Source organism: Paralichthys olivaceus, chromosome 4 (assembly GCF_024713975.1).
Source record: "Paralichthys olivaceus isolate ysfri-2021 chromosome 4, ASM2471397v2, whole genome shotgun sequence".
NCBI lineage: Eukaryota > Metazoa > Chordata > Actinopteri > Pleuronectiformes > Paralichthyidae > Paralichthys > Paralichthys olivaceus.
Window position 1 is genome coordinate 22,701,259 of NC_091096.1, and position 14,888 is coordinate 22,716,146.

Genomic DNA, 14,888 nt, shown 5'->3' on the forward strand with positions numbered 1-14,888 from the left:
ACTGATTCTTCAAACGTAAAAAAACCCCAGAAAAACTTAACATGCCTCCATACTGCTCCTGTGGTGTCGTCCAAGTGTCCACAAGACCTGACATTCAACTTAGATTCTAATTGGCTTCATTTACACCGTGTTTTAAGCCTGAATATCTGCTCTGATCCTGAGCCCCTACATCGGCATAGGCCTATTGGTGATTAAATTAGTGAATTGTAATTTTCGTGTGAACTATCCCTTTAACCATATGAAAATTTAGTTGCTGATATGTTTTTTTGTGGCCCAACAGACAGACTAAACAACACTGCTATCCACAGAGCTATGTTGTTAGCATGGCCAAAAACTTGGACATATATCACTCCAGAGACTGCATGTGTTTCATTAAAGCTTAATTAAATCAATACATTTTCATATTGACAAAGGCTCAAATGACTGCATGTAATGTGAGGTACAACTAAAAGGAGAGTATAACTGTGTTGGGCAGCCAGCAACAACTCCAAATTAACTCAAACATTTCTCGATGTCTGATGGAAACGTAACAAACTGACTGTTCTATTACAGACAAATACTGCATCAAATTCCCCCACTTCTGTAAAACCGATGAAAAATAATAATCATCTACACATGAATTATATTTTCAACTAAGCTCAGCACAAAATATTGGCTGTTGGAAGTTTTTCAGTCCCAAAATAGCAGCTCTGGTCTTCACACATCCCCATTTATTTCGCGCTAATGTCTATAATAGAGATCAAGTGGAGGGGACTGACTGTGTCCACATTGCCACTGACAAGCCTTCTGACAGTCATCAGGAAGATGTGATAGTCTGTTGTGGCAGCAGTAACACAGAGCGTCAGATAACAGCACGTCTGTCAACTGTCAGCCTGGCAGATGAGTGGCAGAGGCAGGAAAAAGTTCATTCCTTCCCACCTCTGTAAAGCGCCACAATCAGGAGTGTATCTGCAGGTCACACAAAGAAGCTCAGGAATGAAGGACAGTTTGTGTAGTGGGATGAGGGTTCAGATGACGAATCGGTCAGTTATGCAAATCTGACATCTGAGAGCTGAGAACGACTTGGGTGTTGGAAGTCTTTCTCAATGATTCAATCATTTTCTGAAGCATCATTTCTCTTGTTGCTGATGACGCCCCTCATGATTATGTCTGTGCCCCATTGTATTTGCTCTTGCCCTAAAAAAGGAGCCTCTTGTGGACAGATAACCCATTTCAGACACTGTGTCCACTTACCAGAAGAGGAAGAACATTTCAGCAAACATTGGGGCTTTGCCAAATGAACACAAGTGATCATTTTGTGCTACTCTGTTGTCCTCACGAGCTACTTAAAATTCATTCTATACTCACTGTGAGCTCAGTGTCTCTCATTCTCCATCATTAAGGCCTCACACCTCATTGCATTTCAATTTCATTTGGACATTTATATATCCTGTTGCACTCAACAATATAAACACATACTTGGTGTATTTTGTCAAAAAGAAATGGTCAATGGAGTCCAGACAGCAGCTCGCAGAACTCCACCATTTACAAAGCAAATAAACAAATGAAGAAAATCAAGCCTGGAGCACCCACCCAAACAAAATAGCGCTTCCACAAGGAAGAGTCTACAGGACAGTGTTTACAAAATCCTCATTAAGGTTGCTAGATAACACGCTCATGTGCATCACACAAAGTTGAAGGCGTGCACACAAACACACAAACACACACACACACACACACACACACACACACAAGCAAAGAGACCATAAGCACTGAGCAATGCAGAGCCCACCATATCATAGATAAGGGGCAGAAAGAAAGAGCTGGGAAGAAGAGAGCAGAGCACAGAGACTGACAGAGGACAGGACACAACAGAGATGAGTCGAAGGGACAAAGACAAGCCTTGGCCACCCTGTCACCGGAACTGCAGCCCCGACGCAAAGGACATCAAAAGGTGCACATGAGAATAAATTCTGTGAGATCTGGAGGAGGGCAGCAGGAATACACACTCCTGCAGAGCAGCGCACACTGGTCAGTGCAAGGGTCAACAACACAACTGACTACTGCCCGGGACAACAGAACTTAGGCAACAGATGAGATGAACAATATCTAAATGAACCTTTGGAATCCAGAGATATTTTTCTTGTTTTTGCATTAGCTTATCTATAGACAACCACAGAGGCCATACAATAGAAAGCTGCAGATTGTTTCTCTCATGGCGTGTATTTGGGTCTCTCAACTGGGAACCATTTGCAGCTCCAAGACGTGGCTCTTGCTGTTTTCCATCCTGCACCTCCAGGAGCCTCTCTGTGGAGAGAGCAGTCCAATCTCAGGTGCCCATCAGAGGCATCGCCCTGCTCCGGGGCTGGGAGACGGGCATGGAGGGGTGGTGGATCTGTCACTGCTGGAGCAGGACGGCAACCTGGACATGCAGAGCCTGCTGGAGAGCCTGAAGGAACAGTTTATGCGGACTTTTAACTTGTCGGGCTTGGGTCCTCCACTGCTTCCTGGGAGCACACGAGAGGAGCCGCCTGAGTACATGATGGAGCTCTACAACCGCTTTGCTAATGACCACACTGCCATGCCCTCCGCCAACATCATTCGCAGCTTCAAAAATGAAGGTATTGCTCATGTGCTCCTGTTATGATGACCCTGTTAATTATAAAAATGGATCAAAAGGAGAACTACCATTATTATTTCTTAGTAACAATTACTTGTAGTTTTTTTTCCTTCACACCCTGGTCTGCAAGGCCAAGGTAAGTAGTACTAGATATACATTTTTTGGGTATCAATCATCAATCAAATGTTATTTTTATAGCCCATATTCAAAAATTAAATTTGTTTCATGGGCTTAACAAGGTGCAACAAAAGAAAGAAACCAAATTTTAGTTTATCTATCACAAAGCTGTTGCTTGTTACTTCTCTGTACATGGCAATGATCACATCCCCATTGTTGTCCCCAAACAAAGTAAAGAGTATTAGAACAAATTCCTCAAAGAGTTTGGTTCGAATGATAGCTGTGTTTAGAGTTTAGTGTGTTGAACTCAGCTCAATACGTGATTGACCACTCATGTCTGTCCCCCAGATTCATCTCCGAGTGTTGTGGGTGTTGGAGGAGTTAGGCGTCACCCCCTCCTCTTTAATGTGTCAGTTCCCCATCATGAACACATCACAGCAGCGGAACTTCGACTCTACACCCTTGTCCAGACTGACCGTCACCTCTATGCTGGTGTCGACCGCAAGGTCACAATCTATGAACTGGAACTGCACGACCTGGATGAGAACACGACAGATGAGAACACTGTGAGAGGAGATGCTTTCAGAGCGGGAGGAGAGCGGATAGAGCGAGTGGAGTTGGCTTCACGCCAGGTCTACGGCACTGATAATGGATGGGAGGCCTTTGACCTCACTGCTGCTGTCCAACGCTGGCGCAAATCTGACCAAGGCACCACGCACAGGTTGGAAGTGCAAATTGCCAGTATGGCAAATGATAATGTTCAAGGTTCAACTGACGACAACAAAGGCAGTAATCCACCTGAAGGAGACATGAAGATTGACACCAGTCCTGAAGAAAAACACAAACCCTTGCTGATAGTTTTCTCTGATGACCCAAGCAGTGATCATCGTGATGACAAGCGTGAGCTTAATGAGATGATTGACCAGGAAACCTCGAACATGGTTCTGCCGAATGACTTAGGAAGGGGTCTTTGGGGAGAGCTGGAAAGGGATGAAGAGGATGAGCCAGATGAAGAGGACCTCTTACAAATGAGATCCAATCTGATCTATGACTCAGCATCTCGAATTCGTCGCAATGCCAAAGGCAACCATTGCAAGAAACAATCTCTTTATGTAGAGTTTAAAGATATTGGATGGGACAGTTGGATCCTGGCACCTACAGGCTACGATGCCTTTGAGTGCGCTGGAATTTGCTCTTTCCCACTGACAAAGCATGTCACACCTACCAAGCATGCCATTGTGCAGACATTGGTCAACATCAACAGTCCTCAGAAGGCGGCACGAGCCTGCTGTGTGCCTACCAAGCTCGACCCCATCTCCCTGCTGTACCTAGATGACACAGGTGTTGTCACCTACAAGTACAAATTTGAAGGCATGGTGGTGGCTGAGTGTGGCTGCAGATAGTCCACACTGAAAGAAAGTTTAACTTATTATAGTCTTACGTTCGGACCCTGAACAAACAAGCTGGAAAAGCAGATAAGCCGAGAATGTGTTCAACAAAGGGACGACTGTTGAAATCTCTGTGAGGGTTCCTGAGTGCCACCGGAAGTGTACATGCACTGGCACGCCAAGTGTGGACAAATATGTTTTAAAAGACAAAACAGAACGAGGTGCTTCATCTTACATGGCAAAAGTCATGAATATCAGTTGCCATCATTTAGACAATGGAGAGAAAAGTGTCACATATCTACTTGTCAACTTGTTCAATAGTGAGAACAACAAGAATAAAAAGGCAGGAGATTTCCCAAGGACCAAACCAAGAACATCCTTCAGTGCAGCCTGGTGGGAACTAGTGGGCCAGGCGTCCCCCTCCCTCTACTTCCCGTGACATCTGTCTTCCTCTCCACTTATCTCTGCCCCCCCCCCCCCCCCCACTCGATGCAAACACTAATCAGCACTTCATGTGTCCTGGTGCAGTGAAATGACCTCCCAGAGGCAACCTGACAAGACATGAACTCTGTAGGCCCACCTCCTGCCTCCTGCAGCCTCCTGATACGTAGGTGCTGTGCAGGGTTCCCGGTGGCAGGGTTATCTTTCCCAACCCTGTTTCCCACGTCACATGCCTCTTTTCCACTCCCTCAAGCTAAAGCGATAGCAAGGTGTTGGGGGTTGAGAAACATGTGAGCCACCACTTCAGGCTGAGAATTGGACGAAATTCTGGACATCTTTTAAGGTTGGGGAACTGGGGGTTGGGGGTACATGACAAGAGGGCAGAGGTTGTCCAAATTCCAAGGCAAATAACTATCTTTACTGGCTCAACTCACTGACCCATCACCATGTGCCCCCCAACATATCTCCAACTACTAAATTGAGTCATCCATCATTTTTATGTTCAAATGTCCTCTTTGGAACAGTATCACCTTTAAGCTAAAAAGTGGGAATGGGGGCACCTCGTTCCAGTAATGGATTTCCAAAGACAAAATAACAACATTTCTTTTGTTATAAGCCCTTTGATACCTCTGCTGCTTGTGTCAAATAAAATACTATTTATTGCTCTAATTTATTGATTTTGACAACAGAGTAGAAATATGTGTACATTTGTAAGTTACATATTGTAGAGCAGGTTTTGTAACCATGACAATGCATTCGCAGCACAAGATAATTTTTGTTGGAAAGAGAAATGGTAACTAATAAATAAATAAATTGCAAATACCTTATAAATCTCAAATGAAGAGTTGACTTCTGACTTAATAACCGATTCTTACTTTTTTCACAGGGTTCACACATCATGTTATTCAAAGCACCATCTTGATTAAATATTTCGAGCTAAAGTATCAAGCTGACATTGTTTTCACTGTTAATTCTATATGATCTACTCTCCACATGATATTTATCAATCAAAACATCTTGGTCCGTCACCTCTCTTTTCCATTTTTTCGAAGGAAGCTTATAGACCAGTGATATGATGCACAGCTCACATTCAGATCATTCAGTCTGACAGTATCAGCTCTCAGGTCATAGTTCACATATGACACACAAACAAAGAACCATGGGAAGATCTGCTAATGAACAAAATGGATGGCCTGCGGCTCACACTGACAGTGTGCAGATGCAGACAGCTGTGATGGAAAACCTGTTGGTGAAGAGAAAATGTGAACAAGAGACAAAGATCTGTACTCGTATCTCTATCTCTCTCTGCTCTCACTCAATTTTCTATGAACGCTAAAGCCAGGATGTAAGAGCATGACGTTATGATGTTTTTTCCATGTACAGACACACACAAGATGTAAATAAAAGATACAGATCAAATTTGTCAATGAACTGCGTAAAACTCTTCCTGTTTATTTGCTGGGAGGGATGTGTATCAGTAATGTTGTGTGAAAGGTGAGCTGCCTGTGCTCTGTTTGGTCGAGGATTCAAATCAAGAATTTGAAAGAGATGATGAGATGGAAAGTGATGCAATGAGTGGATTGTAATAGTCACTTGAGTGCATTGTGAGTTAAGTACTGAATGGCAGACCTAGGAGAAAACGTGATGTCTATATTGGAAGCACAAACTGGATACAGTTTGACCTATTTGCTTTCTTCACAGAAAATTGGTTCACTTGAACCTCAAGTCGGAATAACAACTTTGAAAGTCTTTGAATGAAAGAATTTTGGTACACAACCTAATCCGACGTGCCGATGTAATCATTTATAAAGCACTTAACATACTTTTACAATCAGCTGTGATTTGAAGCTTTTAATGTGAACTCTTGACAAGAAATCAAATATACTACCTTTAAGTTATTTTTGCAGCAGTAACCGTTAATGTAAAAAAAAAAAAAATGCCAAAGAGTTGCAAGTCTAACTCAGGCCATAATGATGCGATTGACTCATTGTTCCAAAAATAGTGATGCTTCTGTTACTTCCTTGTGTCTGATGGTAAAAGTGTTTATTTTAGTTTTGGGTAACAACATAGTAAACCCCTTTCCCAGCTTTAAGTATCCAAAAAATGTGTGTCGTAACAGAAGCTGCAGTTCTTTAAACCCATTACAATGATCTAATAATTCTGTGAGAAGCTTGATAAAAAATTGTGAGCAAAGGTCATCTAAAAATGGCTACAGAGCAGAGGGCAAGAGCCTCGGCCAGTTTCTGGGACAGCAGGCAGCCTCAGCTTTGTAAAGCTCACTAATTGAATATTTACAGAATGGTGGAAGAAATAGGAAACTGGCCTTTGTCACTGGATGGCAAACCTTCAGAAAACATGGTGAAATGGGAAGTCTTTATTATTTACTCTGATGATAAGGACAGCTGCAGAGTGATCTGTGCTTTTTCTCACTCTTGTTTTGATATGGCTCCATTTATTGGAAGAATTTAAATCTTGCTGCTCGTTCATGCTGCATTTTGTGAAGGTTGTAACCTACATGATTAATTTAAGAGCACACCTCACAACCAGTACACAAATTGAACGTCTTCCTATCTACAGCTTTCAAAGTGCATGAAAATCCTGTATTGCTTCACCAACTGACATCATGACATTGGCTGTGGGTTGCCGACGTGCATCTTGCTGTGTGTGTATTGGTGTGTCATCCAAAACTGCATGACTCTCCCTGACTCTGACGTCTGGTCTGTAATAAGCATGATTGTTTCCGTTTGCAGTCACACGTTTATCATTCTATCTCTGCAATCATCACCACCCAGTGCTGATTTCTTGCTCTGTACTCACATTTCCAGGGAATGCACAGCTTGATCGTCAGCCCCATCACTTGATGTAAGAACAAACATACTTGAACCATTTGCTTTCGATTCTGGTGTTGTGCAACTTCAGAAAAGCCCACTGTAGGAGTCAGTAATGAAAGACAGATGGTCAGTGTTGTTCACATGCTTATGTGGGCCAAGTAATATAATAAATAAAATAATAAAATAAGAATTTAACTGTAACTCTATTACAAGTAATCACTTTAACTCACCACACACCTTCAGAAAATATATGACTATTGTTTAGTCTGCTGCCAGTGAGAAATGGTGTGTATGAAAAAAGTGTTGTATAATCATTGCCGAGGTGAAAACCGGTTATCTCCCTACAACTGTTGAATTTGTCTGCCCATTGTGATTAATCTCACAGTAAGGGTGAAGTGCAGGAGGCATACAGCAATCTCAAAATCTTTGCAACCCCCTACATGTGAAGAGAACATGAGCACACCTCTCATGTGATCCCAGCTGAACTCTGTTAAAAAGTAAATCCCAGGAGTGATGTTACTGGAATTATAGCGTGGTTTAAAAAAAAGGTGACAGCTCCAAATAGTGACTTAAAGGTTTCTCATTTCTGAACACGGGGTTTTGAAAGAAAAAAACCCCACATGGTTTGGATTACCGAAACAAATACCAGTGAGGTAGGAAGTATGGACAAGTACACACTGATCACACAGCATTGCGACACAGCACAAGTCATGACTTGAGACTACCAAGACACAAATCTCGTATTTTCTCATGCTTTTCAAATTCCTTCTGTTTGGAAAAGTGATTCACAAAAACACGTCACAATCATTTGAATATGAAATAATCTTTACAAAGTTATTTCTCATCCAGAAATGAATTCAATTAATATATATATACATATGTTCAATTGTCTTGCATTGCTGATAGCAATGAGCAAGATTGATATCCAGTTTGAGAAATGTGTTTATTTGCATAGTTGCCCAGATTTAGATGCTCACTAAATATGAAACTACAGCTAGCATACAGTTATCTTAACTTAGCATAAAGACTAGGAACAGGGGGACGATCCTGGCTTGGCTCTGAGGAAAATTTACCTGACAGGACATAAAGCTCAGTGATGAAAATCTTCAATCCTTGTTTAATCTGTATACAAATTTGTAGTTTTACGATTTGTTATATGCTGATCTATTTCCTGGTCAGGTGTGGTAACGTCCACTGAGCCAAGCTAGTTGTTGTGCTAGCTCTGCTAAGTTTCCAATTTACTTCTCATCTTTGGTCTTCTCTAAATCTCCTTTAGAGATCAAATAAGTGTACATATCTCAAAATGTAATTTGAAAGTTTACTTTTCCCTGAAAGATACATATACATTTGCCAATACAAATCTGTCACTTATTAGCTGCCTTGGCCTATAGCCTATAAACAGGATCAAAGCCCACTAATCCATCCAAACACATGTGTCATCACAAGATCACATTTGTTGCTCATTAGACTGAGAATTTTGATTTCATCATGTTGTCGCTTTATCTTCTCACCACAAGCTGCATTTACATACTGTGGAACAAACCAGATGTTCTTCCAAATTGTCAGCATTCACATTTTGCCATGTATCAAGCACTGCTTGAGAACATGGGAATTGTCCACAAACATAGTGTATATAGTCCTTTATATGGAGCAATGCTGTAAAGTCAGTTTTATTACATGTAGGCTTGTTCAAGAGTTTGTTAAAAATATAAAAACTTTACAGATCCATGATTATTAAGTGATCATCTGATAGAGAAAGCAAAATCCACAGAATGTATCCTTCAATTCATGTTGGCTGTTAACTCCCAGTAACACCATTGTGGATGTGTATACGCCACTCATGCAATGTATGTGCCAAAGAGGTGGTCCCAGTGGGTGAAGTAGGGGGCGTAGTTGCCATTGAATTTGATATGGTGGGTGTGGTGAAAGGGGGCTCCTCCTAGAAAGGGCAGCAGTCTGTGCAGAGCCCAGGGCAGATTGTAGCCACAGTGGTCTTCCACTGCCATCCAGCTGTTGATGAGGTGAAAGAAGATTTCGCTTAGAGGGTGGCAGTCCACCACCCAGGCGCTGCTCAGAGCCAGCAGCAGCAGAAACAGCAGCTCAGTGGAGCTGGCATCTTGGGCTGCCAGAGCAAAGGTCACACGGTGCTGGTGGTGCTGCTGGTGGATGTTGCGGTATAGCCAGGGAACCCTGATGGAGCACACACACAAAACAGCCGATAATTATACTGTTCACATAGTATCTCTGTGGTATAGCCAACGAAACAGCAGGTTTTACTACTTGTAATAGTAATACTAAAAGCAGGACAAGAAATGAACCTTTAAAGCAGAGCTCAGGTTCAAAGGGCACATTTTGAACCCACCCCTCTATGTTAGCAGATGGGATATGGCCCAAACTAAAAAGTCCAAGCTAAATACATTTCTCTCAGAGATGGTTTCTGTCATTTTTGAGTAGTTCTTCTCACCCTGATGGATGTTCATGTTTGTGTTAAGTTTGATTTTGGGACCTTGGTAGTGTGGGTTCCCATCACTATTAAGCAGAAACTCTATGGTGAGAGGAAGTGTAGTCCTCCATCTTTATATACAATCATTGTTAGGGACTTATCATCTGTATATCTCGCCTTCTGTTGTTTCAATTTTCACTGCACTTTTCATTTTCGTTTTACTTTCATATGCAACTAACTCTACAGGTCTCGACAGAACCTTCAGCAGTATCAGTACAACCGATTAACTATGAGTAACCTCCTTTCCCACCTGCTTAAAGTAAGTAATAGAAAGATATAAAGTGATTTAGAGTGTAATCCAAGAGGACCAGCCACCATGTCAATATAAAGTTTTAAAATATAAAGGGTCAAAAATGGCTTTCACCTAAATCTTTCACACTGGACCTTTAAAGGTTAAGAGTGTAAGATTTAGGTGAAAGGATCTATCGGCAAAACTTTAATGTAAAATAATCCTAATGATGTTTTAATTAATGTGTAATCATCTAGATTGTACAAATTGTTGTTGTCATTATCTTAGAATGAGCTCTTTATATTTATATACTTTATATTTACATAAGGAGCAGGTACTCTCTGTGGATGCACCATGTTTTTAACAGTAGTCCAAACTGGACAAACCATATTCGGTTGTGCAAAACGAGGGCTTTAAACACGTGCTGAAAGTGCTTGAGCCACGTTACGAAATCCCGTCGCGCACCCACTTCAGCGAAAAGATTGTGCCAGATCTTTATGAGCAGAAGAAAAAAGTTGTGGATGAACTATCCCGAGCATCCTCTGTTGCGCTCACGACAGACAGGTGGACGTCCAGGGGAACGGAGAGCTATAGCAGGGGACATAGTGACTACAAAGAGGTCCACACTCTCCCCAGACACTTTAAGTTGATTTTATATATTTTAATTTAATAATTTAAAAGTGTTAATAAACGGAAAGACAAAACTTTTGTTTATTTGTCTAGTCTTTTTTTTTTTTTTTTGCTGATCCAAAAAATGATCCGATCCGTGACTCTGACTGCACTCCTATTTTTAACATTAGTCCAGACTGGACAAACTAAACACCTTTTGAGTTTTGATGACAACTGAAGCTACCACAGGTTCTTTTTCATGTTTGGAAGGAGAGGGTGAGGTGAGGGGTGCAACAAACAATTTCAACACTAGATATCATAAAATTCTACACAGTGCACCTTTAAGTAAAAATGGAAATACCACTATCTTAAATATACAAAAGCAAAATTCTGCTTTGAATTTTTTTTTATCAAAGTAAAAGTGTGTAATTATTATCAACAAAATGTTAATGCATTACAAAAGTAAAAGTACCTATGCAGGCAGTATGATATCTGTGTGAGTATTTATGTATTTTCATTACATTACATTATGTTGATCATGCTATATTAAATATAAAGTTAATGTCAGTGAGTTAAATTTAGTGCAGCAGAAAGTACAAACACTCCAGGAAACTAAAAGTTTCACAGAATTTAGGAATTAGCATAGATGTATTCCATTACTTTCCACTACTGTTTAATATGACATGCAGATTGAAAAATATAATGTATAGGTATCAATACTCTGAAATCACAGCTGAGATTTTGCTTCAGACTCTTCAACAGGCCAACATTAGAATCTAAGAAAGGTCCAATCAAATGAGGTGCATCATGGGCTATATTTTAATCCACACTAACACATGCTCACCCCAACCGGTTGAGGCAGGTGGCCAATGCTTTCTCATCGTGGAACTGTTGCAGTATTGAAAGGTCTGGACCTTATAGGTAAAGAGCCTTTAGATAATGTTAATGAAATATGAGCAAATAAAATAAAATGCATTGAACTGGCGTGTGCTGGTCACCTGTGCATGGAGAAGTGCATTATGAAGTAGAATGAGTCAAACAGCAGAAAACACGCGATGATCTCCACGAAGAGCTGCAAGCAGGAGGGAGCCTGCGCCGGCAACGCGGGGCTCCGCAGGCTCTGGAAGAGCGCGGTGGCGGGCAGGATGACGGTCAGGTATCGGTACAGCACGGACCAAAAACAGCGGTACCACAGTCTAACAGACGGCGGCGCCCCCGAGCCCGCGGAGATCCTCCAGGAGCGGACCCGCAGACACACGCCGCCAAGCGCGTCCAGCGCCAGGAACGGTGCGCAGAGGAAGAGGTGCGTGAGGAAGGCGTAGGACGCGGGCAGGTAGGGAGAGAGCAGGATGTCCTCCTGTCCCTCTCTCACACGCTCCCACAGCCCCTGGAGGACATGTGCACACGCCTCCCCCTGCTGTGAGGACGAGAGGTTCATCACTGTCTCACCTCCACGTCCTGCATCATGAGCTCTTCTCGGAACGGGGACTCGATCCACTTCTCCTCTCTTTTAGAATATATTATGGTTCCCAATAACGTTCCTCGGCTGCAGCTCCACTTCTTCTCAGAGAGGAGGAGAGTCTGCTGGAGAGTTATTCCTTCGCTTTCACTTGGAGGAGGAGCCATTCACCCATACAATTGAAAGCGTATTGTGGAACTTTTCGTTGCGGCACGATAGAAGTGTTCAGGAGAATTGAACTCACGTCATATGCTACATGTGTTTATACGGACATAAGATGCTGGAAACGTGGGGGATTCCTGAGAATTGTTTGTTCTCTGAAACAGCCAGGGGCGGTTTTACATTGAGTGACTCACCGAGCGGGACCCCCTACAGCCCATATTTACAGATGAGTTTGTCTCATTAGGCTTATCGAAGTGTGATATCCTCTGTTCTGAACCCTCAACAAGACAGAGAAAAAACGACTCCATTAACAAGGGAAATAAAAGAAAAACCTCAGAGTGAGCCACGTGAGGGATCCCTCTCTCAGGACTGATGGAAGTACAATAGATGCCACGTTTAACTGAGAACATCGACAAAATAACAGTATTTCAAACAGAAAATGTCTGATACAGATGAAGGGAGCAGCAATGACAAATGAATTGAGTATTTGGGAATGGGAGTACATTATCATGATCCAAGGTCAGCTGGCCCCACAATCAGGATGCACCACCACTTAACGCAGGATTTTAAGAGTTGTTTAGATACTTTACATTTTATTGGGTTCGAAACAAACATATTTTCTTTTGTACAACTTTATTAATAATAATCATCATCCTATATCACAGTGCACTTTAAATGTACATAAAAAATCTTCATAATGCCAGTGATTTCTAACACAATAACCCATAGTTCTTTATTGTCAAATGACAATATCTGAATTGCACGTTAACAATTTAAATCAGTGCAAAAGCATTGGCCCTTCAAGTCATTGTAAATCTAAACAAACAAACTACTTACTAAACCTCGAGCTATGAAATGAAATAAGTCAGATGTCGACAGCGTGTAGAGTGGTTCTGTTTCATTTGGTCACTAACTTACATTCTGTGCTGAAAATGAAACACAAACATTGTGTCAACAGTTGGACAAAATGGACAAAGGGCACATCGTGTTTTTTGGTCCTGGCCATCTCAAGATGTCTATGAAAAGGGTTTCAAGTGTCCACAGAGAATGATTGACTCCTACAGAGTATGACTTGGACATTATAGCTTTTCTTAATTTCACTCCCTATGACCTCTTCCTCCTACTGGACGGTGGGTCATGTTGCTGAAGGCTCTAAGACAAATCTCTACTGTAGGTGTCCTGTAAAGATTCTTACAAGACACACACGCAATGCTTTCAATAACTATCCCTATAAATTGCTGAATGGAGCTGATGTTGGATGTCTATAGTTTCTTTATCAAACAAAAGTACAAAATGCTGCTTCAACGTCACATCTGAACACTTTCAATAAAACTCTTGATGCAAAACATAAAACAAACAATTGTACAAACATCGTCTCCACTACAGCTTCAGTGTGACACACAAAGTTGTTTATAAATATTCAGCAAAAATGTGGTCCAAAGTCCTCAGTGCTGGAAAGACATTTTACAAAAACAGATCAAAACAGATGGAGAGACAATGTTGGAGCCGACAGTCACAGTACATTCATCTTCCCTGTGATTTGTCTACAGTGACAGATCTGATATGGGCCAGTATTTTTCAACCTATTCAGAATCACTTAACATCATCCTCAGGTATATATTTGCTCCTTCTTTTAGCACCATCAACAATTAATAATTTTGTTGAATTATGTTAAAATTATCACTGACAACATATTTCCTCAAAGAGATGATCTAGATTTAAACATTTTTGTATGTAGAAAGATGAGTAATCTGTATTTCAAGGAGTCAAAAGGATGGTGTCTTTAAAATCACCTTAAAGACTCAAATTCCAAAAGCAGAAAGGGTTTGGAACTGATCATTTGTGTTTATCTGGTGTAGCATAAGTAAACACAATGGTTAGCATGCCTGGCTAAATAGCTTACAAATCACAGTAGCAACTCTGATTTAGTTCCAAGTTCTAAAGTTATTAAATGTATTAAATGTTGTGTGACGTTACATCTTACGATTAAAAAAAAGCCCTGTTTATATCTTGCACATCTACTATTTACACTCCCCCACTGCCTTTTTGTGTTGGAGCTGGTCCTTGTGTCAAACTTGTTACCCAAGTTGGCATCACTGAAACAAAGAATACAATTCAAACGTCCAAATTCTACTCATATTCAAAGTACACTACATTGCAACACAGGAATGTTGCAGTGTCATTATGTCCGTGTCTGGTACATCCTCAATCAATCCACTGGTTAGGGTGCACTCAGGTAATCTGGGACATTTTTTTGCAACTTTAACTTCTGTGACTTATTCCAATATCTGTTTTACACATCAGATCAACATATTATACCTATGTAATCCTTAAAATGTCTAACCACACCAGAAGAAAAGAAAGAATGGAGATATTCTACTTGACAGCTTTTAGTGTCCAAAAAGGAAAATTCTTGGAACACTTGTATTGTGCTTCAAAAAAGCCCAATTCACCTTGCTTTATGCATTCCAAGGTCAAGATTACCAATTGTTTAAAAGCATTATGAAAAAAGGACAGAAAGCTGAATGAGAACATTTATATTATTCATAA

General features: G+C 41.2%; 2 protein-coding genes across 2 annotated transcripts; one reads left to right on the forward strand and one right to left on the reverse strand.

The window, feature by feature from the left end:
• Positions 1-2,072: 2,072 nt before the first annotated feature.
• Positions 2,073-4,238, forward strand: bmp10 (bone morphogenetic protein 10). Its single transcript, XM_020093749.2, has 2 exons — positions 2,073-2,600; positions 3,065-4,238. Exons 1-2 carry the CDS (start codon positions 2,195-2,197, stop codon positions 4,117-4,119), a joined length of 1,461 nt encoding a protein of 486 aa, XP_019949308.1. The 5' UTR covers positions 2,073-2,194; the 3' UTR covers positions 4,120-4,238.
• Positions 4,239-8,183: 3,945 nt separating this feature from the next.
• Positions 8,184-12,418, reverse strand: ch25hl3 (cholesterol 25-hydroxylase like 3). Its single transcript, XM_020093746.2, has 2 exons — positions 11,716-12,418; positions 8,184-9,566 (listed from the first exon to the last, which is right to left on the reverse strand). Exons 1-2 carry the CDS (start codon positions 12,153-12,155, stop codon positions 9,215-9,217), a joined length of 792 nt encoding a protein of 263 aa, XP_019949305.2. The 5' UTR covers positions 12,156-12,418; the 3' UTR covers positions 8,184-9,214.
• Between the last annotated feature and the right edge of the window lie 2,470 nt (positions 12,419-14,888).

Excerpts from the sequence above, each read along its gene's own strand:
- bmp10 (XM_020093749.2), top strand. The coding sequence starts at position 2,195 with ATGGCGTGTATTTGGGTCTCTCAACTGGGAACCATTTGCAGCTCCAAG. Across the intron at positions 2,601-3,064 it reads TCGCAGCTTCAAAAATGAAG|ATTCATCTCCGAGTGTTGTG; the intron begins GTATTGCTCATG and ends TCTGTCCCCCAG.
- ch25hl3 (XM_020093746.2), bottom strand. The coding sequence starts at position 12,155 with ATGAACCTCTCGTCCTCACAGCAGGGGGAGGCGTGTGCACATGTCCTC. Across the intron at positions 9,567-11,715 it reads ATGCACTTCTCCATGCACAG|GGTTCCCTGGCTATACCGCA; the intron begins GTGACCAGCACA and ends GTGCTCCATCAG.